The sequence below is a fragment of the Nerophis lumbriciformis genome, linkage group LG07 (genome assembly GCF_033978685.3).
Source record: "Nerophis lumbriciformis linkage group LG07, RoL_Nlum_v2.1, whole genome shotgun sequence".
In the NCBI taxonomy this organism is placed as follows: domain Eukaryota; kingdom Metazoa; phylum Chordata; class Actinopteri; order Syngnathiformes; family Syngnathidae; genus Nerophis; species Nerophis lumbriciformis.
Genome location: NC_084554.2, coordinates 37,763,908 through 37,785,000, shown reverse-complemented (window position 1 = coordinate 37,785,000; position 21,093 = coordinate 37,763,908). Strand labels below are relative to the sequence as shown.

The 21,093-nt window shown below is 37.6% G+C and overlaps 2 protein-coding genes across 10 annotated transcripts in view; one reads left to right on the top strand and one right to left on the bottom strand.

The window, feature by feature from the left end:
• LOC133609551 (ADP-ribosyl cyclase/cyclic ADP-ribose hydrolase 1) overlaps positions 1-5,345 on the bottom strand; it is a 6,014-nt gene extending 669 nt beyond the window's left edge. The window contains exons 1-8 of one of the 7 annotated variants that reach the window (XM_061965219.1): positions 5,231-5,345; positions 5,045-5,168; positions 2,254-2,380; positions 2,048-2,183; positions 1,901-1,983; positions 1,756-1,836; positions 1,594-1,686; positions 41-127 (exon numbers count right to left, since the gene is read on the bottom strand). In XM_061965219.1, coding sequence (XP_061821203.1) covers positions 41-127; positions 1,594-1,686; positions 1,756-1,836; positions 1,901-1,983; positions 2,048-2,183; positions 2,254-2,380; positions 5,045-5,168; positions 5,231-5,315 — 816 coding nt within the window. In that variant the 5' untranslated portion in view covers positions 5,316-5,345. Of the gene's footprint in view, positions 1-40; positions 128-1,134; positions 1,687-1,755; positions 1,837-1,900; positions 1,984-2,047; positions 2,184-2,253; positions 2,381-5,044; positions 5,169-5,230 lie in introns of those variants that run through there. The other 6 variants (XM_061965224.2, XM_061965225.2, XM_061965223.1 and 3 more) reach the window with 6 other exon arrangements.
• A 1,003-nt stretch (positions 5,346-6,348) lies between these two features.
• LOC133609552 (inositol monophosphatase 1-like) lies at positions 6,349-20,853 on the top strand. 3 transcript variants are annotated; one of them, XM_061965229.2, is made up of 10 exons: positions 6,349-6,414; positions 6,827-6,897; positions 7,005-7,108; positions 8,234-8,367; positions 8,540-8,644; positions 8,886-8,931; positions 9,095-9,203; positions 9,286-9,394; positions 12,388-12,539; positions 16,966-20,853. In XM_061965229.2, the coding sequence occupies exons 3-10, from the start codon at positions 7,046-7,048 to the stop codon at positions 17,085-17,087; spliced, it is 840 nt and encodes a 279-aa protein (XP_061821213.1). In that variant the 5' UTR covers positions 6,349-6,414; positions 6,827-6,897; positions 7,005-7,045; the 3' UTR covers positions 17,088-20,853. The 3 variants fall into 3 exon arrangements, with proteins under 3 accessions (XP_061821213.1, XP_061821215.1, XP_061821214.1); XM_061965231.2 differs by having other exon boundaries at positions 6,400-6,626; XM_061965230.2 differs by having other exon boundaries at positions 6,400-6,665.
• Positions 20,854-21,093: the final 240 nt, after the last annotated feature.

Below are 21,093 nucleotides of genomic sequence, written 5' to 3'. Positions count from 1 at the left end.
GATCCCATTCATGTGTCTTCCACGGTGACATGGCTCTTACTGGTCGTTGTCTGAGCAGGTCCAGCGGAAACCTCTGGACTGGAGGATGTGGATCAGGTCCACAACGGAACCCTGATGACAGGATTCTCTATGGAGGAAAAACAATGAGGGTCTTTGAACTTTTGAAGAAGGAAAACATCTCCTTCCTCAAAAGATGGTATGGTAGCAACACACACCTGCTGGGAGCTGTGTATAAAGAGAGAAGGACCCACTCGCTTTCAAAATTGGGAGCAAACATGGCGCTCTGTAGTCACATGGGGAGCTTTTGATCAATCATTTAGGAGTTCATCAAGCCATACTCTCTCTTATTGGACAAAATCTTCTCACTTGACTACAGGGCGCCATGTTTGCTCCCAACTTTGAAACCGAGTTGGCCATTCTCCTGCTAGCTCACATATGCCACACCAATTCACACTGCCTCATGTGGCCACGAAGAGTACTACAGCGCTCTTCAGTGAGATTTTCTGTATTGTTCGTGCTTTCTTATAATAGTCTATCACAGGGGTCCCCAAACTTTTTGACTCGGGGGCCGCATTGGGTTGAAAAAATCTGGCCGGGGGCCGGGCTGTACATGTGTGTGTATATATATATATATATACATATGTTAGGTCAGGAAAAAACACAGAGACTATTTTATCCCTACAAGCCTGTTTTGCAGGTGTCCCTGCTCTTCAGGGGATTTTATAATATATATATATATATATAATATTAAATATTAAATAAATATAAAATAATATATATTATATAATAAAATCCCCTGAAGAGCAGGGAAACCTGCAAAACTGACTTGTAGGGATGAAATAGCCTCTGTGTTTTTTCCTGACCTAACGTATGTATATATATATCCACACACACACACACACACATATATATATATATATATATATATATATATATATATATATATATATATAGAGCACTGTATAACAGATAAACCACAGTAACCTAAACTATATATATGTATATATACATTTAAATCCAGATATATATATATATATATATATATATATATATATATATATATATATATATATATATATATATATATATATATATATATATATCTATGTATATACAGTTCTGAAGTTAGTATAGTGATATAGATATTAAACGAATACTTAATGTCTTACTGCTCCACCTTGGCAGAGGTCGAAACCTAAAGTTAACTTGGCGTACGTGTTGAGCGCACACACACACATTCTTGTCCACTCTCACTCTCCGCACCTGGTACGTCCTGACACCCTTACAATTAGAGACAATAATGTGTGTGTGTGTTTTTGTATTGATAGGAAACAGAGTGAGATCATTGTTTTTTTTTAAATTCTACAAGCAAAACCAAGGCCAAAGCTAGTAACTTCCAAGGCGTTCCATTTTGCTCAAAAGTGGGGAAATATTCTCCAAAAATCTACACTAAAGCTACAGACACTCAAAATGGTGAGTTTCCAGTCGGGTCTAAATTCCAGCACCAAGGCTAGATTTTGGCACTCTGTCTGATTTTGAGAGGAAGTGGAACAAGTACTACAATATTGACGCTTTCAACTTTAGCATCCTCACGTGAATGGTCCATCCAGGTTGGTCACCACTTTGATGTTGACATAGTTCACCCTGTGTGGATTCAGACCATCCAGCTCCACACTTCCAAACATACTACAATATTTGAAGAAAAATAAATAAATCTGAAACAACCGCAATGTTTTGACGTAATCCATTTCTCACATTTGACCTGTTTTTGTTGAAGGCGTCGTCAATGGATCCATTGAGTAAGACGGTGATGTTCCCACATGCTGTTTCTGCAAACTAGAGAAATAAGAAGCCCAATGGAATGTTCTAGAAGCGTTTATATTGCAGGTAGAGTACTCACGTCCTTTGAAGCTTGCCTCCAGAGAGAGTGCACAGGGTGATCCAGACAGGCCGACCACTGGGGACAGGAGCCGAAATCAAAATCTGTGCAGGAAACAGTGACGATGACATCGCCGTACCCAAACAGATCAAACAGGAAGTAGTATACCTGAGTCTTCCTGCTGACCGCACCAGATGAGATCGTTGAACATGTAACCAACCAGCGTGTCCTCCAGGGTCCAAAAGCGACGCACCACAGCTGCGTAGTCGTGTATGAGCGCCCGGGTCTTGCTCCAGAAGAGGAACTGATTAAAAGCAATGGGGGGGGGATTCCTTCAGAATGAAGAGTTACTTGCAGGAAACGGTCCGCCATACCCGGTCACAGGCCCACGTTTGCGGCATGGCTTGGAACATGTGGCGGTAGTCCTCGACGGCCACGCCGCAAGACGCCTGCTGCACCACCGCCTCCTCAAACTGTTGCCAGATTTCCTCGCAGTCGTATCTGCGTATTGGAAAGGTCTGCAGTGTGAGCATGGAACCATATTTGGTAACTTATATAAAGGCTATCAGGCAAAGGAGTGATGGGAAATCATTATGGCAGCAAATTCGCCCCCTGGTGGCAGTGAGTGGGAAAGACACGATAGTTGTCTCACTGGAAGCTCAGTAATGCTCTTCTCAGATGACATCCAATATTTTTTAATTCCATCCATCTTCTACCGCTTGTCCCTTGATTTACGAATTAATTTGCTCACAAAATCATCAAAACATTATAATGGAATAAAAAGATAAAAATAAGAAATACATTAAAAACATACAAATCCTACCCAATATTTTGGAATTAATTTACTAATTAAATTACTCACATGAACATAAAAATGTTATATTCAACTCTATTATACAAAAAAAAAAGGAACAATTTCCCATGTAGATCAATAAAGTTAGTCTAAGTCTAATAAACTACGATCGATGCAATTAGGTAATTCAACACAATGACCAATAACCAACAAAAAAATATTTATGGTATTACTAATTAGAATAAAAAGATAACAAAAAGTAAATACATTGAAAACATAAAAATCCTACCCAATATTTTGGAATTAATTTACTAATTAATTTACTCACACGAACATAAAATTTTTTTTTTAAACTCTATGATACAAAAAAAAGAACCATTTCCCTTGTGGATCAATAAAGTTTGTCTAAATCTAACAAACTATGATAAATATAATTATATAATTCAACACAATGACCAATAACCAACAAAACAATATGTATGGTATTACTAATTAGAATAAAAAGATAACAAAAAGTAAACACATTGAAAACAAAAAAATCCTACCCAATATTTTGGAATTAATTTACTAATTAATTTACTCACACGAGCATACAAATTATATATTAAAGTCTATTATAATGATATAGTTCAATAAAATTTTTGTTTGAAATAATTAAAAAAAAATAATTACATTTTTGTTTATCATAATGTTATAGTTCAATGCAATAACAAATTATTCTAAATAATGAATATTATTGGTAATTGAAATATGACTGAGGGAAAAAAATAATTATTTGAAAAAATTAAACATAATTTTAATTTTTTTAGAATTCATTTAGTAATTGATTTGTTCTCACAATACTACAGATATTATAATGAACTATGATATATAATAATAATATAGCTCAATACAATAACCGATAGTTTTAAATGATTAACATTATTAATAATTAAAATACCATTTTGACAATTGTTGGAAAAACTTAAAAATCCTATCAAATACACTATTGTGGAATTAATAAACTCATGATTTTACCTACACACTCCTAAAGTTATTTTAACAAACCATAATTGATACAATGACATAGTTTAACATGATAACCAGTAATTTAAAAAGTAATTAATATTATTTTTAATTAACATAAAAAAAATAAAAAGCAAAAACATTTAAGAAATAAAAAAAATAAAAATTATTTTCAATGTTTTGGAATGAACTTACTAATTAATTTACTCACACAAACATAAAACATTTATATTAAAGTATGCTTAATATAACAATATACTGTAGTTCAATACAATAACAAATTATTCTAAACAATTAATATTATTGTTAATTAAATATCACCACTAAGAAAACAATAATGATTTGAAAAAAGTAAAAGTTACCATCTAATATTTTGGAATTCATTTACTAATTGATTTGTTCATGCAATCCTAAAAATATTTTAATTAACTATGATTAATTCAATTTTATAGCTCAATACAATAACCAATAATTCTAAATGAGTAACACTATCCATATTTAAAATAACATTTTGAAAAAAACTTTTGGGAGAGAAAAAATAAAAATCCTATCTATTATTTTTTTATTATTCAAATATAGTATAATATACAAACATATTAATTGATTTAGTCACACTGTTCCAAAAATACTTTAACAATGATGATTATTATAATGATAAAGCGCAATCAATTATTATAAATAATATTATTAATAATTAAAATAACATCTTGACAAAAAATCTCAAATCACGTTTAATGTTTAAATTATTTGAAAAAATAAAAATCCCATTTGATATTTTGAAATCAATTTACTAAATATTTTACTTACACAATAGTAAAACAATTATATTAAAACATGATAATACAATAGCATAATACAATATAATAACCAATTATTCAAAAATATTTATTTGAATAAATACAATAAAATTGTAACATTTTTTAAAATTAAAAATCCAAGCCAATATTTTTTTTTTTATTAATTTACTTTCAAAATAATAGCTGAGATAGGCTCCAGCGCCCGCCTTGACCCCAAAGGGAATAAGCGGTAGAAAATGGCATGGCATGGCAAAACAATAATAAAGAAAATAGGATTAATGTATTGATATAATACACTACATTAACCAATAATTACGGAAAAAAAAAATACTTAAAAAAATAAAAATAAAAATACAACTTACAGACAATTTTTGGGGGAAAAAAGTCAAAGTAAAAAAACAATTTACAACGTGAAATATTTAGGGTTTTAAAAAAGTATTTTATTAGAAGTCACATGTTCCTATTATCAATATAATTAATGTCAACCTACAATTATTCAAAGGGAACACTGTAACATGTAATTAATTTAGCATAATGAAACAAAAAAGTTATAGTTATGTAATACATTACCTGACGCTGGGGTTAACAAGTGTGATGTAATTGAAACACCGTCCTATCACGATGTGCTTGATGTTGGGGGTCGTCCCGAAATGTGCTAGCAGGGGACCGAGACACATGGAAAGCACAAGGAGGCCTATTGGAAACAAACAACAAGTTCACTGTTGCAGAAATGTGCAAAAATTGCGAAAAACCTACGTGCGGTCATGCTGATCATTACTAAAGATGCTTTAGGGGTGGTTTCCGTGGTGACAGAGGGGTACCTTACAAAAGCAGGAGACATTGTACATGCAACATGGTTGACAGGACAGGACCCTGTGCGGTATTGTGCACAAACTTGTGCAGATTTTGAACAAAAAAAAAAAGCACATGCTCACCAATATTTCTGGTTTCATGGTGCTGCTCACTGTTTCACTCAGGAAAAGTATCTTCCTTAAAAGAGTACTAATTCCTTCTTCTCAGGACTGATGGGTGTCGATGCTGAGGGTGAAAGCGGACTTTCCCCTTAACCCCGTGGACAGACATTGGTCAAAAAGATGTTTTCCCTCCAGGGCCCTGTTGCGAATAGTGCCTCCGCATGACTCCCATTATGATGTCATGAAGAATTTCCCAATGCAACGTGTGGGCTGTCTTTTGGGAAGAGGCGCACCAGCTGAAGGAAAACATTGAGATAATATGATGTGATAAACACCTGTCATTGGACAAAGTCACATTTCATACTGTATGCCATCACATGAACCAGAAGCATCACAAATATATTTTTTGTTATTGTAATATTATTTTATAAATTACATTATCAGTCTTACATGCAGTATTTAATCGTTTTAAACTACACTACAGTACTGATACGTAATTATAAAGGTTTTATAAAGTTATGTATCAATATCTATTATATGATAATATTTTTTTTTTTGTATCGCTGCTAAAAATAATCTTTGTGGAGCAGCAAGTGAGTAATTATTCAATTTAAAAACAATTCAATTGTACTATAATTTAATATTAAATTAAATATTGTTTTAATTGGGTTCACGTGACAAACAACCGGAAGTTTTTCACATAGTTGTCGCCAATGAAAGTAACGGGTCAAAAGCACGTGACCATTCAGTAACGGAGTTCTAAATGCCGACGCTGTAGAAATATTTAAATGTGAAAGTACTCCTTAATTTATAATATTAATAGAAGGGTTTCAGAATTGAATGATGATTTTTTTTTTACAGTCACCACTTTTTCTGTTATGAATCAACACGTAAAACAATAACCGGAAAAAGGTGACAATGATCCTGCCAATGAAAAAGCCATGTCAACATCACGTGATACGTACTGACCAATCAGAGCGCTTGCGTCCTACCCACTCCATCTGTTCCGGTAGCAGCCCTCGCTAGGTACCTTTACAAGTCACACACAGTTCCCTGGTTGAGAAGATAATTTTATGCGTCAATATATTTATTGTCCGGGATTGCGTTGTTATCGTTAATGTCTTCAGGCACTCATTTGGCTGATTAGGCTCCTATTAAACGCCCTCTGACCGACTGCTAAGCTAGCCAGCTAGCTAGTTAGCTTTAGCGGCTAAAGCGGAAGTTGTCAAAGTAATAAAGTAAGCAAGACTTTTAGCGGAAGTTGTCAAAGTAATAAAGTAAGCGAGACTTTAAAATGACACCCTTTAAAGTGTTCACAATAACGACAGTTTTCCCCCCGATATAAGTGTAAATTATTCTGGATAATGTCTTGATAATTGCTTCACGTAAGAATGAATGGGACTCTACTCAATGTTGACACTTTCCTAACGCCCACCAGGTGGCTCTCATTAGCCGAGGCGCACTTGAACGCATCATCCCTCCAGGCAGCAGCTTGCAGTGACCTGACAGGTTTGTCCTGCTCTTTCCTATGTTTTTTTTAAAAAGATTTTTATCACAGCTTGTTAAAACGTGACGTGTGTTTACACCTTTTTTTTTTTTTTTTTTTTTACATCTAGGGAGTCTTTCTATTGGACTTGTTGCTAGTTTTCTACGAACAATGAGTGATCCTTGGCAGGAGTGCATGGAGCACTGTGTGGAGGTCACCAAACAGGCTGGAAAGGTGCTTTTTAAACAGAAACATAACTAGAGTGGAATCAAAAGACATTATGTAGCATGGAAATATGTTTATTTTGGGTTGTAGTGTTTGTAGCCAATGACACTTTATGCATCTTCTGAGGCTGGTATATGTGGTCGGTCACAAGTACTGGAGTCACTGCTAGAGTGCTGGTAACTTACTGCAGGGGTGTCAAACGTACGGCCCTCGGGCCGGATCAGGCCCGCGAACAGGTTTTATCCGGCCCGCGGGATGAGTTTGCTAAGTATAACACTGAGCTGAAATTTTTGAATGAAAGAAACTGCTGTTCGAAATGTGTCCACTAGATGTCGCAATATCAATTCTTAGTATCTTTTACATATGTAAAAAAAACCAAAAAAACAGGATGTTAGTGCACCAGTCGAGGAAAATTAGCAAACTACATAAATAACATCCTGTAATTTGATTTAGATATTATTTTATCTTGATAGATTGAAAATTAACACCAATGATTTGACTGATTAACATTATCACATAATTGATTCAGAAAGTATAAATAACGACAAATAAAGATAGAATACTATCAAGCGCAACATGTAAGTGTAAAAAAAAAACCCCAACAACATTATGATTTGTACATTTTCAGAATGTCCTTGTTTTATTTTTTATTTTTTCCCAAATATTTTTATTGAATTTTGCAGACAGTACAGTATGATGGATCAATGCAACAGCAAGTTGAGGAATCTGCACATTTTACAATATGTAACACAACAAACCCCATCCCTTACAATACCCACCCACTTAATTCCCAAGGTAATTTTCACCTAGTGTCCACAAAAAATATAGACACACATGAATATATGCCTTGTTTTATTTTTAAACAAAGAAAACAATCTGAAGTTGTCTTTATTTTTAAGTTATCGTGCCGTGATTTTTTACCAGTCTGGCCCACTTTGGGTGTAGATATTTCTCCATGTGGCCCCCCGATATAAAATGAGTTTAACACCCCTGACTTACTGTGTATTATTCCTCTACCCCCTATAAAAAGTGGTGCTTTTGTTGAAAAGGGTCTACTAAATCTGCCCTCTATCTCTTCCCTAATGTGTCTAATACTAAACAACTGAAGAGCTCATTCTTGTTGGCCCCCGCCAGATGATCCGCGAGGCGCTCCAAAAGGACATCGCCGTCATGCACAAGAGCTCGGCGGTCGACCTCGTGACCGAGACGGACCAGCGAGTGGAGCAGCTCATTATATCATCTGTCAAAGCAAAATTCCCCACGCACAGGTGCAATGTCCAGATAAGGTCATGAGATGCAATGACGTCAAGTAGGAATGAGACTTATTTTGTTCTGTTCAGATAAAAAACAGAATAGATCTAGGAATGGACCTTTTTGCATTGTAAAGGTGTACCTGATGTTGTGGCCTAAAAGTATATATTATAATTTTTTTTTTTAAAGCTTCATAGGTGAAGAGTCTGTGGCTGCAGGCGCCCCGAGCGTTCTTACTGACGACCCTACTTGGATCATCGACCCGATTGACGGCACCACCAACTTTGTCCACCGGTACACGCTGCCGGCACTAACACATACACGCACATAGCCTTTGGAGTTTGTTTTATTTCTGTCTCGTCTATTTTGGTCTTTTAATTGGGCGTCTTTCCTGTCTACTCTAATTAGACAACCTCAATGAGACTGAACAGAATATAAATGGATTCCTATGAGTTTAAACCTAAAGGGAATTAATTAATTAAACAGTGACTTTATAGTCAATATTGTTTACTTTTTCTTTTTTTTTTTTGCACAGGTTCCCATTTGTGTCTGTATCAATTGGCTTCACAGTGAAGAAAGAGGTTTGAGAGTCATTTGTAATAAAGTACTTCAGTAGTGCAATTATGACCCTCATGTACCCATAATGTATTTTCTAATGCTCGCCTGTGCAGCTGGTGTTCTGTTTCAGGTTCTAGCTCATGAAGCTAAATCACCGCACTTTAATGTAAAGTATCTCGCCCTCAGATAGAGTTCGGGGTTGTGTACAGTTGCATGGAGGACAAAATGTACACTGCGCGCAAGGGGAAGGGCGCTTTCTGCAATGGCGTCCCCATCAAGGTGTCAGGACAAGAAGGTGACTTTTTCACAATGCAACCAGCAGGTGGTGGCAACAATCCGCACGAGCGTCACCTCCTTTCTGTGTCGCCCTGTGTCAGATATCAGCCGCAGTCTGGTGCTGACTGAGGTGGGCTTCAAAAAGGACTCCGAGCAGTTTGCAACAATGATGGCCAACATCAAGACCATCCTGACAATCCCTGTGCACGGGTAATTGCCTCCATCGTTTCATTGCGGTTTGTGCGTTAATTAGCAGGACGAAACAAAAAACTACCAAACTTAGTAATATTTAACTTTGCTTAAGGGTGAGGAGTGGGTCAAGGAAGAATTACATTAAATTTGGTGCTGACGGGGTTTGCCATTTATTGACTTGTGAAGACAAAATTGTACAAAAAATGGATGTCTATTAAAGGAGCCGTATGTAGGAATCTGGCCAGAAATGGTACTGCAATCACGGTCAAAATGTTGTAGTCCCCTAACCTTCTCCCTGACTAAAGTTGCCAGATACCCAGCCGAATCCAGCTCGATGGACTGGGCTACTCAAAGGAACTTCAAACATCCACTGCCTCTTACTAGGGGTTGAGGTGCTGGGACCATAATAGCTGAACAGACAAGCATTTTGTCAATAACAAATCTCTAACCAACACATTTTACACAGAAATTATACTATTTTCAGGAAGAAGTACATCATGCCTGCATACAATATCACAACAAATGGCAATCATATGGTTATTGTCAGTACTATTAGAAAGCAAAGGCTAAAACTAACTACAACCAACTTTAGCAATGTTTATACTGGTGAAAATAAGTAGAGCATGCTTAGCAGTCTAATGTACGGCCAAAACTAAACAGGAGACATTTTACCTAGGTATGCCTATAGGCTACTGTTTCAAGTGTTTCAGATTGCCATATAACTTGGTACATGTATTCCACAATATGCAAACATGAATGAGGAATTATTTTATCATGTGATTTGGCTGTCTCCATACGTTTCACATTGCCATGACAGACGTGCTAATGTTGGAACCCAGTTCCTCAGCATATTGAGAACGAAATAGGCACTGACACTACCCAAATCCACATAGGTTTTATTTGTCGAAAATATATTTTGCCCTGCAAGTTCAATTACACATGGACATACAGGCTAACGGGCATATATTCCTCCCGTTAGCCGATATGTCGATGTGTACGCTCCCATTGACCGGGCTAGCATGCTAAGCATTCGTTGCAAAAACATATTAGCTTTGTTAGACAAGATCATAGACTGTATTGGACAATATAGTTTACATACGAAATGTCCATTTCCATTTATTTCAAGTAATAAGAAAATGTAAATGCCTTACTTATCAAGGAGGAAATGAACAAGTTTGGCGTCAGATGAAAAAATCTTCTCCGCCGTCAATCGTCTCCATTTTTCAAAGGCATTCCCGATACAAATCTTTGTTTTGTTCCTGGCTTTGTCATGAACAAGTTGAGAATCGTAACGAGGCCTTTTGGATTTACTAAAGTTTGACATGTTTTGTAACTTTACCAGTGGCAGTAGCTTGACGAAGATGGCGGTGCGTAACTGGCAACCTGGATATTTTTTATTTATTTCTAATTGGTCAAACGGTGGAGGGTGGGGCATTGAAATGAAAACAATAACAAGATTTCGGTGCTGTACATCACATTTTTAAGGGAGCATATCCGGGCTGAACTACTGTTATGAGTTATAGAGGTATTTGAAAATAACGTGATTTATGAATACCTTTTGACATATCAGGGCCATTAAATGATGACCTGACATGAAATTGTTACATATGGCTCCTTTAAGGTGTACTCTATGTCGTTGTGCACTTCACTTGGTGTCATTGTAGTTCATGGAGTTCCTTGTAGGGCTGCACAATCATGGCCAAAATAATAATCACCACTATGTTTATCAATATTGTTATTACAATTCTTAATTACGATTGTTTATATTGGGTAAAACTGTTTCCCACAGGTCAGCAATCTACTTGTGGAAATGGTGTCAGGGTGCAGGGGGCAACCTTTAATAAGTAATAAATTAGTCTGAAAAAAGGCCAAATAAAAGTTATCAACAGATTTGAAGAAAAATCATTGTCTTTTTGTGTGTTATTAATTTTAAAGGGTAACTACACTTGTTTTGAAATGTTGCCTATTATTCACAATCCTTATGAGAGACAAGAACATATGTATTTTTTTTGCATTCTAATTTGTAATAATCGGCTTATTCTAGGTGGCTAGCAATGGTGCTAATACGAGTAATGCATCCAAAAAGCGCCAACAGTAAGACATTTACATGTTGTGAGCTGAATATTAACCAAGTATTATCAATATTGTTATTATAAGTGTTCATGCCTCTCACCTGGATAGAAAAAGGTTGTGGACATAAACTGAGAAGTTGGTCATCTGTGACATTGAACTTATACCTGGAGATGGCGAGAGAGACAAAAAAAGATGCTCGTTGGTGACACCGGCTTTTTTTTTTTTAACCTTTTCCAAGGATTATAAATAAATGTTTATCTAAACGGCAATATTTGAACATCCCATCAGTGAGAGCAGACATTGTACAGTAAGTGATTGTATTATTTTGTATTATTTGTTTGTTGTCTTTCAAAAAGTCTGCCATGATTAGTAGTAGTATATTGGTGAAGGAAAAAGCGAACGTTGCGATGCGTCTCTAAAATTTATGCGCGGCCGTAAGTTTATAATGATCAAAATACATAAATATTACATGTTATTATGAATGTGCCTGTTACTACATTACATACCTACAGAATGTATATAAAACGTTGATGGAATTGTTTGGATGTTTTTTAGAGAGCAATTCCCATTGACTCCATTGTTAGCTGACCTTCATTTACGTTTATTTACAAATTAGAATGCATAAAAAAAGAAACGTGTGCTTGTCTCTCATAAGGATTGTGAATTCCAAAAAAGTACAGTTCTCCTTTAACATGTAGTCTTGCCTTTAGCTATACTTATGGTGATATGTCATTGTTGATGTTCTTTGGACAAACTGCTGTTGCTTTCCTTTACCGCCACAGCTGTAAACGTGCTTGATTTGATATGCAGCTGAACCTGCGTTTTAAATGACCCTCACCATCATTTAATCATGACTGCCACAATCGTGATTATTTTTGTGCAACCTGAGTTTGCTGTCATAACCTGTCCGATTCAAAGTCTTCTTCCCACCCCACCAGTATTCGCTCGCCAGGCAGCGCAGCCATCAACATGTGTCTGGTGGCGTGTGGCTCGGCCGACGCCTACTTCCACATGGGCATTCACTGCTGGGACATGGCTGGAGGGGCCGCCATCGTCACCGAGGCTGGAGGAGTTATCATGGACATATCAGGTGTGATAACTGCACTCATAATCGTATCATACAGTGAATGCTTTAATCAGAGGCTGGAATAGAGGTCCGAGATATCCATTAATTCTTTATCTTCTGGACATTAATTTGCGCCAGAGCTTCAGGCTTTGTTTTAAAGGGAAACTGCACTTTCCTGGAATTTTGTCTGTCATTCACAATCCTTATGTGAGACAAGCACACATGTTTAGTTCTCATGCATTCTAACTCATAAATGAATGGTACAAAAAGTTCGCTAAGGCAGCACGGTGGAAGAGGGGTTAGTGGATCTGCCTCACAATACGAAGGTCCTGAGTAGTCTGGGGTTCAATCCCGGGCTCGGGATCTTTCTGTGTGGAGTTTGCATGTTCTCCCCGTGACTGCGTGGGTTCCCTCCGGGTACTCCGGCTTCCTCCCACCTCCAAAGACATGCACCTGGGGATAGGTTGATTGGCAACACTAAATTGGCCCTAGTGTGTGAATGTGAGTGTGAATGTTGTCTGTCTATCTGTGTTGGCCCTGTGATGAGGTGGCAACTTGTCCAAGGTGTACCCCGCCTTCCGCCCGATTGTAGCTGAGATAGGCTCCAGCGCCCCCCGCGACCCCGAAGGGAATAAGCGGTAGAAAATGGATGGATGGGAAAAAGTCCGCTAACGATGGAGCCAATGGAGATCACTCTATTCTGCCTATAAAGTGCTTTAAAAAGCATTAAAAAACTTCCATCAATGTTTTGTATACCGTATTTTTTGGAGTATAAGTCGCACCGGAGTATAAGTCGCACCTGCCGAAAATGCATAATAAAGAAAGAAAGAAAACATATATAAGTCGCACTGGAGTATAAGTCGCATTTTTGGGGGACATTTATTTGATAAAACCCAACACCAAGAATAGACATTTGAAAGGCAAAAATAAATAAAGAATAGTCAACAGGCTGAATAAGTGTACGTTATATGACACATAAATAACCAACTGAGAATGTGCCTGGTATGTTAACGCAACATATTATGGTAAGAGTCATTCAAATAAATATAACATATAGAACATGCTATACGTTTACCAAACAATCTGTCACTCCTAATCGCTAAATCCCATGAAATCTTATACGTCTAGTCTCTTACGTGAATGAGCTAAACAATATTTGATATTTTACGGTAATGTGTTAATAATTTCACACATAAGTCGCTCCTGAGTATAAGTCGCACCCCCGGCCAAACTATGAAAAAAACTGCTACTTATAGTCCGAAAAATACGGTACATTCTGTTAGTATATACTGTATGTAATGTAGCATAAGCTCCATTCATAATAACATGTAATATTTACATATTTTGTTAATTTTAAGTGCCATCCCGATGTTCGCTTTTTCCCTTTAACAACATTGATGGTATTGTGAATAATAGGTAAATGATTATAGGTACAGTTCCAAAAAATTGCAGTGTAGTGAAGCCTGAATTTAAAAAAAGATGTAACAAAAAGTGTCTGTTTCAGCACCTCTTCTCTCTACAGTGAAGCAAACAAGTGACGGAGATGCTTGAGTTTGTTGCTCATACCTAGGGCAACAGACAATACCGCCATACCGATAATTGTAATACGTAATGTCTTGATCTGGAAGCAGAGTAGGAGCCGCGCTCACTTAACCCAAACTCCAGTACAAGGAGTGTGTGAAGCATTCCTGTCAACCTTCCCCTTTTTGCTAGGAAATCTCATATTTTGTCCTCCTTTCCTGGCGTCTTGCCAGTCCTGTTTTTCCCCGGACTTTGCTCTTAATAAAAAAATAATCCTCAGCAGTATTGTTGCCAGCAATCGGGTCAGTTTGACTCAAGCCTCGGCAACATTCAGCATCACTCGGGGCAACAAGTGTTCATGACACCAGTGTGGCGAGTTTCAATGTACCGGTACGTGATCCTATCAAATCAACAATGCGAGAGAAATGGATGCACTTGAAAACGAGGGAGAAGGCATTTCTGCCAAAATATAAACTTTGTGTAAATAGATATGTTTTCAGTTGCAACGGTATGAAAAAAAACATCTCTAAAAAGCTGCCAGAAATAATTAACTCGTTATGTGAGCTTCCCAGTCACAACTACTTTGCTCAAGAAGCACTGCCACAACAACTGAATACACAATCTGACAATCTGGGTGTTAAGCGGCAGTAGCAATATAGTCAGCTGCCAAACAGCATTCTGCAGTTGACAGCCTTCTAAAAATGTTGAGCCAAAATAAACACTTTTGTTAAAGGTGAATTATTTAAAATTTGCTGCTGATGTTTAAAATGTATTCTTAAACCAGGGACTTTATTTTATATTTTGTTCTTTTGTGTTTCAGTTAATAGCTGAGGATTTCAGCATAGCTAAAGGTTTGTTTCATTAAAGATTGAAGATTATACTTTACTATCATCAGTGTTGGGACTACTACTACTGTAACGCCGTTAGTTTCGGCGGCAACTAGTAATCTAACGCGTTATTTTTTATATTCAGTAACTCAGTTACCGTTACTACATGATGCGTTACTACGTTATTTTACCTTATTTTTTATGTAGTATCGGCTAGAAACAGAAGATCTGAGTGTGTTTTATTGCAGCGAAGCAGTGACGTGCTTCTGATTCTTCCTCTGCGCTCTCTGTGTGTGTGTGTCTGGGTGTGGGAAGGGGAGGGGAGGGGGGGGGGGGGGTGTGCGCAATACAACGTAAACCGTTGGCCAACCAAAAAGTAACCATAGAACACTATACGGTATAGTGTTCTGTGGTTACTTTTTGGTTGGCAAGGCGGACGTGACGACAGGCTGTCCTCACTCAGGTCTGCACGGACCTGGAGGGGCGTGCCTTAAGTCCGGCTGGAAATCGGGAGAAATATGGGAGAATGGTTTTCCCGGGGAGAGGCACTGAAATTCGGGAGGGTTGGCAAGTATGAGATATTCTCACTTCTTTTCTTTTGTCGAGCACAAAGAAAAGAACATTTTAGTTAAATGTAAGTTGTGTCTCGGATCAAAGATCCCGTCTACTGCCCAAAACAACAATTCAAATCTGCCTGGTTAGGCTTTGTGTATGTCACGTGTGCCTTCCTTAGGTGAAGCCAGGTTTACAGCTATATTGTTATTACCGGTATGCTGTTTGTTACTTACGTATGTTATGTTGCAGCTATTTAAAATAGTTTTGTCAATTTGTTCTGGCCTGAAATAAATTGGCCCTTTGAAACATATCTTTGTCTTTGTGTGTTGTATGTAGACCACATTGCTTAGCAGAGTTCAGTGATGCAAATGCATGTCAAGTTGATCAACAGATTGTATTATTCTCCAGTGCAATAACAGTACTGAAATAAAGGCTAAAAGGGCATTAATGGGAGCTTTAAAAAAAAAAAAGTAGAAGAAGTAACTAAATAGTTACTTTTCACAGTAACGCATTACTTTTTGGTGTAAGTAACTGAGTTAGTAACTGAGTTACTTTTGAAATAAAGTAACTAGTAACTGTAACTAGTTACTGGTTTTCAGTAACTAACCCAACACTGACTATCATATATTATTTTCAAGGATTTGTAATATTTATCTACGCATGAAACTTAAAAAATTCCAGAAATTTACTCATGTTAAGTATTTGTTTCAACAAAACAACTTGACAAGCATATTTGGGTTTGACTTTGTCTCTATTCACTTTCCGGAAAAAATATCGCAATATATATAGTATAACGGGATTCAGCCAAAATATATCGGGATATGACTTTTGGTCCATATCGCCCATAGGACATTTTGTAAAAAAGTAACTTTTGCACAATAGGGGGCCTTTTGGATTGAGTCACCTTCCTTTATGGTAACTTCTTGTTCATACAATATTCCATACTTTCAAAAGTGGACATAAAATCCCGCAGACATACTCTAAAATCTTGTAGAAAATCTGCAAAGGAGAGACTAACTCCGCGTCGTCTTCTCTTCTGTCCTGCGGTGACATTATATAAGCTACAAGTTGAAACAAGCGTCTTAACTTAATCTTGGCGGCTTGTTCTGTTTTTCCTCAAAACAGGAAGTGGAAAGGCTCTAGCAAAGCAATCTTCCCCAACAAAGATTAAAAAAGCTCATGCATGACCACCGTGTTAAAATGGTATTAAAGCAACACGAGAGAGGAAGCAAGCACATTATAAACACCTTTCAGTGTGTCCCTACTTTACATACTCCGTCAAGGACGTGTCGCTTCCAGTCTAATTTGGATGTCACACATCATATCTGCAGACCTTTTATGTAAATTTGACACGCTGGGCGGTGAAGGGGTTCATGGTAACTTTAAATGGAGGCCCGCGTCATGCATCATTCTCCACTTTGAAGGCCAAACATCCAAGAAGATGACTTGAGGCTGTGTACTACTCCTTCAGGAGCATCTCAGCCACATGATGAACATATGCGACATGAAATGCTAACGCTGCATGTCCTCCTCCGTCTCTCATCCAGGTGGCCCGTTTGATCTGATGTCCCGCCGGCTGATCGTGGCTAGCAGCAGAGCCGTGGCCGAGCGCATCGCAGCGCAGGTAACAGAGTTCGCCGTCGGCAGGGACGACGCAGATGGCTCGTAAAACTGCTGCCGCCGCGCCCGCTGCACCCGCCCGCCAATTTAACGGGTATTCACACATCTAATAAGCCGAGGGTTTGCTTTCAGGAGCGAACAAGTCACCCTTACCTCCGAGGAGTAGGTTAGTCCAGCATTCACTCGGCTTGCTTTCCAATTGAATTTGTGACGCGCTTGTGGCTTTTTAGATGCACATGTCTTTGAGACAGGCACACTTTTATCTGTCCTGTGAATAACACCAGACTGGCTCAAGAATTCAGTTTTTGCAGTTAATTCCTAAAAACGCCACAGCAATGCGAACCTAAAAACAGACGAGCACTCCTGTCCTGTATGAATGTAAACAAATTGCTTCAGTTTTCAATTTATGACTCTATTGCTATATGTACAGTATTATATAGTGATGGTTTGAATAGAAATATATCTATGAACATTTGCTGTAATGAATTAATAGTAGGTTTTTGGTGCAAATTTTAGGGTATGGCAGAGCATTGTATTGACAAATACAAATTGTTGTTAGATTTTATTAAGGGGCTGAATATTTATGTCATAGTGTAATCAAGTGTAGTTTTAGATGTTTTGATCCACTATACTTTATTGTATATGTTATTCACAAATGTATGTAAGTTGTGAGTAAGTGGTCTGTAAGAAGAACGGCATGGTTGAAAGTTATTATAGCACGAGTCTCCAACAGGAGCTACCACCATTTTTGAGTAAACTCTTCGTATTTTTTTTAAGCGTTCCTCCCGGACATTATGCTTGTATTTAATAACAAAGAGCATAACAACACACCATAACCACACTTCTTGAGCGGGGAGATTTAAATTTAAATCACTGTCAAAGTAACTATAAAGGTGATAAAAGTTTGGCACCTCTGATTTAAAGTAAAAAAAACAACAAACCTTACACAATGGTCACATTCTTGGTACCGTATTTTTCGGAGCATAAGTCGCTCCGGAGTATAAGTCGCACCGGCCGAAAATGCACAATAAAGAAGGAAAAAAACAGATACGTCGCACTGGAGTATAAGTCGCATTTTTGGGGGAAATTTATTTGATAAAATCCAACACCAAGAATAGACATTTGAAAGGCAATTTAAAATAAATAAAGAATAGTGAACAACAGGCTGAATAAGTGTACGTTATATGAGGCATAAATAACCAACTGAGAACGTGCCTGGTATGTTAACACAACACATCATGGCAAGAGTCATTCAAATAACTATAACATATAGAACATGCTATACGTTTACCAAACAATCTGTCACTCCTGATCGCTAAATCCGATGAAATCTTCCTCCCCGGTGTCGCCTTTGGTATGTCCTTTCTTTCTGCTGCGCGATTGCTGTTCTCTGCTGCATATTTCACTACGTCCAGGTTGTAATCTGCAGTATATGATTTTCTTTTCGGTGCCATTTTTGTTCAGTCCTTCTCAGTTTTTATAAGTTACCGCCAATGTTGATGTGATCCATTTTAATAGCTACGGCATTAGCATATAGCACAGGGGTCACCAACCTTTTTGAAACCAAGAGCTACTTCTTGGGTACTGATTAATGCGAAGGGCTACCAGTTTGATACACACTTAAATAAATTGCCAGAAATAGCCAATTTGCTCAATTTACCTTTAACTCTATGTTATTATTAATAATTAATGATATTTATCTTTGTGGAAACACTGATCATCTTAATGATTTCTCACAATAAATATATATAGAAACAGATAATTATCAATATGCAACACTTTATTTTTATATTTTCTCTAAGTGCACATTTTTCAAATTGAACATTTTCAAATGATCACTTCTAAGACAGTCTTGTGAAATCACAATATCCCATTTTAACTAGCTAGCCACTAACATTTTTTAACAAATCATGAATTACTTTGCACCATGTTTGTACAAATAATAACTCATGTAAAATACAAAAGTCAACTCTCAAATTTTTAAATAAATCATGTCACACTTTGAACTGAACACCAAATCTGTTATCTGTTTCTTTGTCAGTTAGTAAAGACCAAGTCTTTAAAATATTTTCTTGCATTTTCAAATTCTATTTGAGTTTTGTCTCTCTTAGAATGAAAAATGTCGAGCAAAGCGAGACCAGCTTGCTAGTAGATAAATGAAATTTAAAAAATAGAAACAGCTCACTGGAAAGTGCTGCTATTTGAGCTATTTTTAGAACAGGCCAGCGGGCTACTCATCTGGTCCTTACGGGCTACCTGGTGCCCACGGGCACCGCATTGGTGACCCCTGATATAGCATATAGCAGTTAGCATCCCATGACCCACAATGCACTTCTGCCACGACCCTCCCCCGCCGAATTCTTATTTGTTGACGAGTGAGTGACGATTGCTGACGTGTGTGTGACGATTGCTGCCATTTGCTTCGTCTCTTACGCGAATGAGATAAATAATATTATGTGATATTTTACGGTAATGTGTTAATAATTTCACACACAAATCGCTCCGGAGTACCGGTATATGTCGCACCCCGGCCAAACTATGAAAAAAAACTGCGATTTATAATCCGAAAAATACGGTACATACTAGTGTCCCTTTTTGGCGTATGTGGCTGACGTTTCACCTCTGAAATGCCACATGCTGGACATATGAATTTGTATCATTCGCACATGCTGATTCAGCATAATTTATCCCTGAATAACTTTATAATTCATGTCAATCATGACACCAACTGTTTTATTGGCACTGTGAACATTGTAGTCCATTTAAAGAGATAACTATTATGTTTCTGTATCCACCAACATTAAATACCTCTCTCCACATCGTCTGCTCTCCTTGTTGGATCATTTTAAGTGTGGCAATCAGGAGACTAAACAGACAAACCCACACAAGCGGGCCTGTTGTTTTTGCCCTGTACAAAGCACAAGGCTCTGTATAGGCAAGATGGAGGCGCTCTTAGAGTCAGTCATGACACATGCCGTCCATCATCTGCTCTTTTAGACATAATAGAGCGTAAGAGATGCATGCATCACGCCCAACCCTCGGGCTCCAAGAAGACAAAACAAAAGAAACAACATGAAGGCGGCGAAACTTGGTGCTCCGGGCAAGACCGTTTCAAATTCAAATACACTGGCCAAATGTAATAAATAACATTTTGTTGTGAAATACTGTATGAAAAATGCCAACATGTTATGACAAGATACCATCCGCTAATTTCACCAAACTGGTGAACCTGACTCCAATTATTTGTAGCTTCTATGTTCAGCAGATAGAGCATTTGGGAAATATTTTCCATAGCCTTATTCCAAAATGAATTACAGTATTAGCTCAACTTACGAGCTTAATTGGGTCCGTGACGCACGCAGCTGTTAACTTAAAACTTGCATCTTAAATCAAAATCTCCCATTGAATTGAATTTAAAGGCCTACTGAAATGCGATTTTCTTATTTAAACGGGGATAGCAGGTCCATTCTATGTGTCATACTTGATCATTTCGCGATATTGCCATATTTTTGCTGAAAGGATTTAGTAGAGAACATCGACGATAAAGTTCACAACTTTTGGTCGCTGATAAAAAAGCCTTGCCTGTACCAGAAGTAGCAGACGAGTAGCGTGACGTCACAGGTTGTGGAGCTCCTCACATCTGCACATTGTTTACAATCATGGCCACCAGCAGTGAGAGCGATTTGGACCGAGAAAGCCACGACTTCCCCATTAATTTGAGCGAGGATGAAAGATTTGTGGATGAGGAAAGTGAGAGTGAAGGACTAGAGGGCAGTGGGAGCGATTCAGATAGGGAAGATGCTGTGAGAGGCGGGTGGGACCTGATATTCAGCTGGGAATGACTAAAACAGTAAATAAAGACAAGACATATATATACTCTATTAGCCACAACACAACCAGGCTTATATTTAATATGCCACAAATTAATCCCGCATAACAAACACCTCCCCCCTCCCGTCCATATAACCCGCCAATACAACTCAAACACCTGCACAACACACTCAATCCCACAGCCCAAAGTACCGTTCACCTCCCCAAAGTTCATACAGCACATA

Coding starts and splice junctions, on each gene's coding strand:
- LOC133609552 (XM_061965229.2), top strand. CDS start 7,046: ATGAGTGATCCTTGGCAGGAGTGCATGGAGCACTGTGTGGAGGTCACC. Junction 7,109..8,233: donor TCACCAAACAGGCTGGAAAG/GTGCTTTTTAAA, acceptor GGCCCCCGCCAG/ATGATCCGCGAGGCGCTCCA. Junction 8,932..9,094: donor GCTTCACAGTGAAGAAAGAG/GTTTGAGAGTCA, acceptor TCTCGCCCTCAG/ATAGAGTTCGGGGTTGTGTA.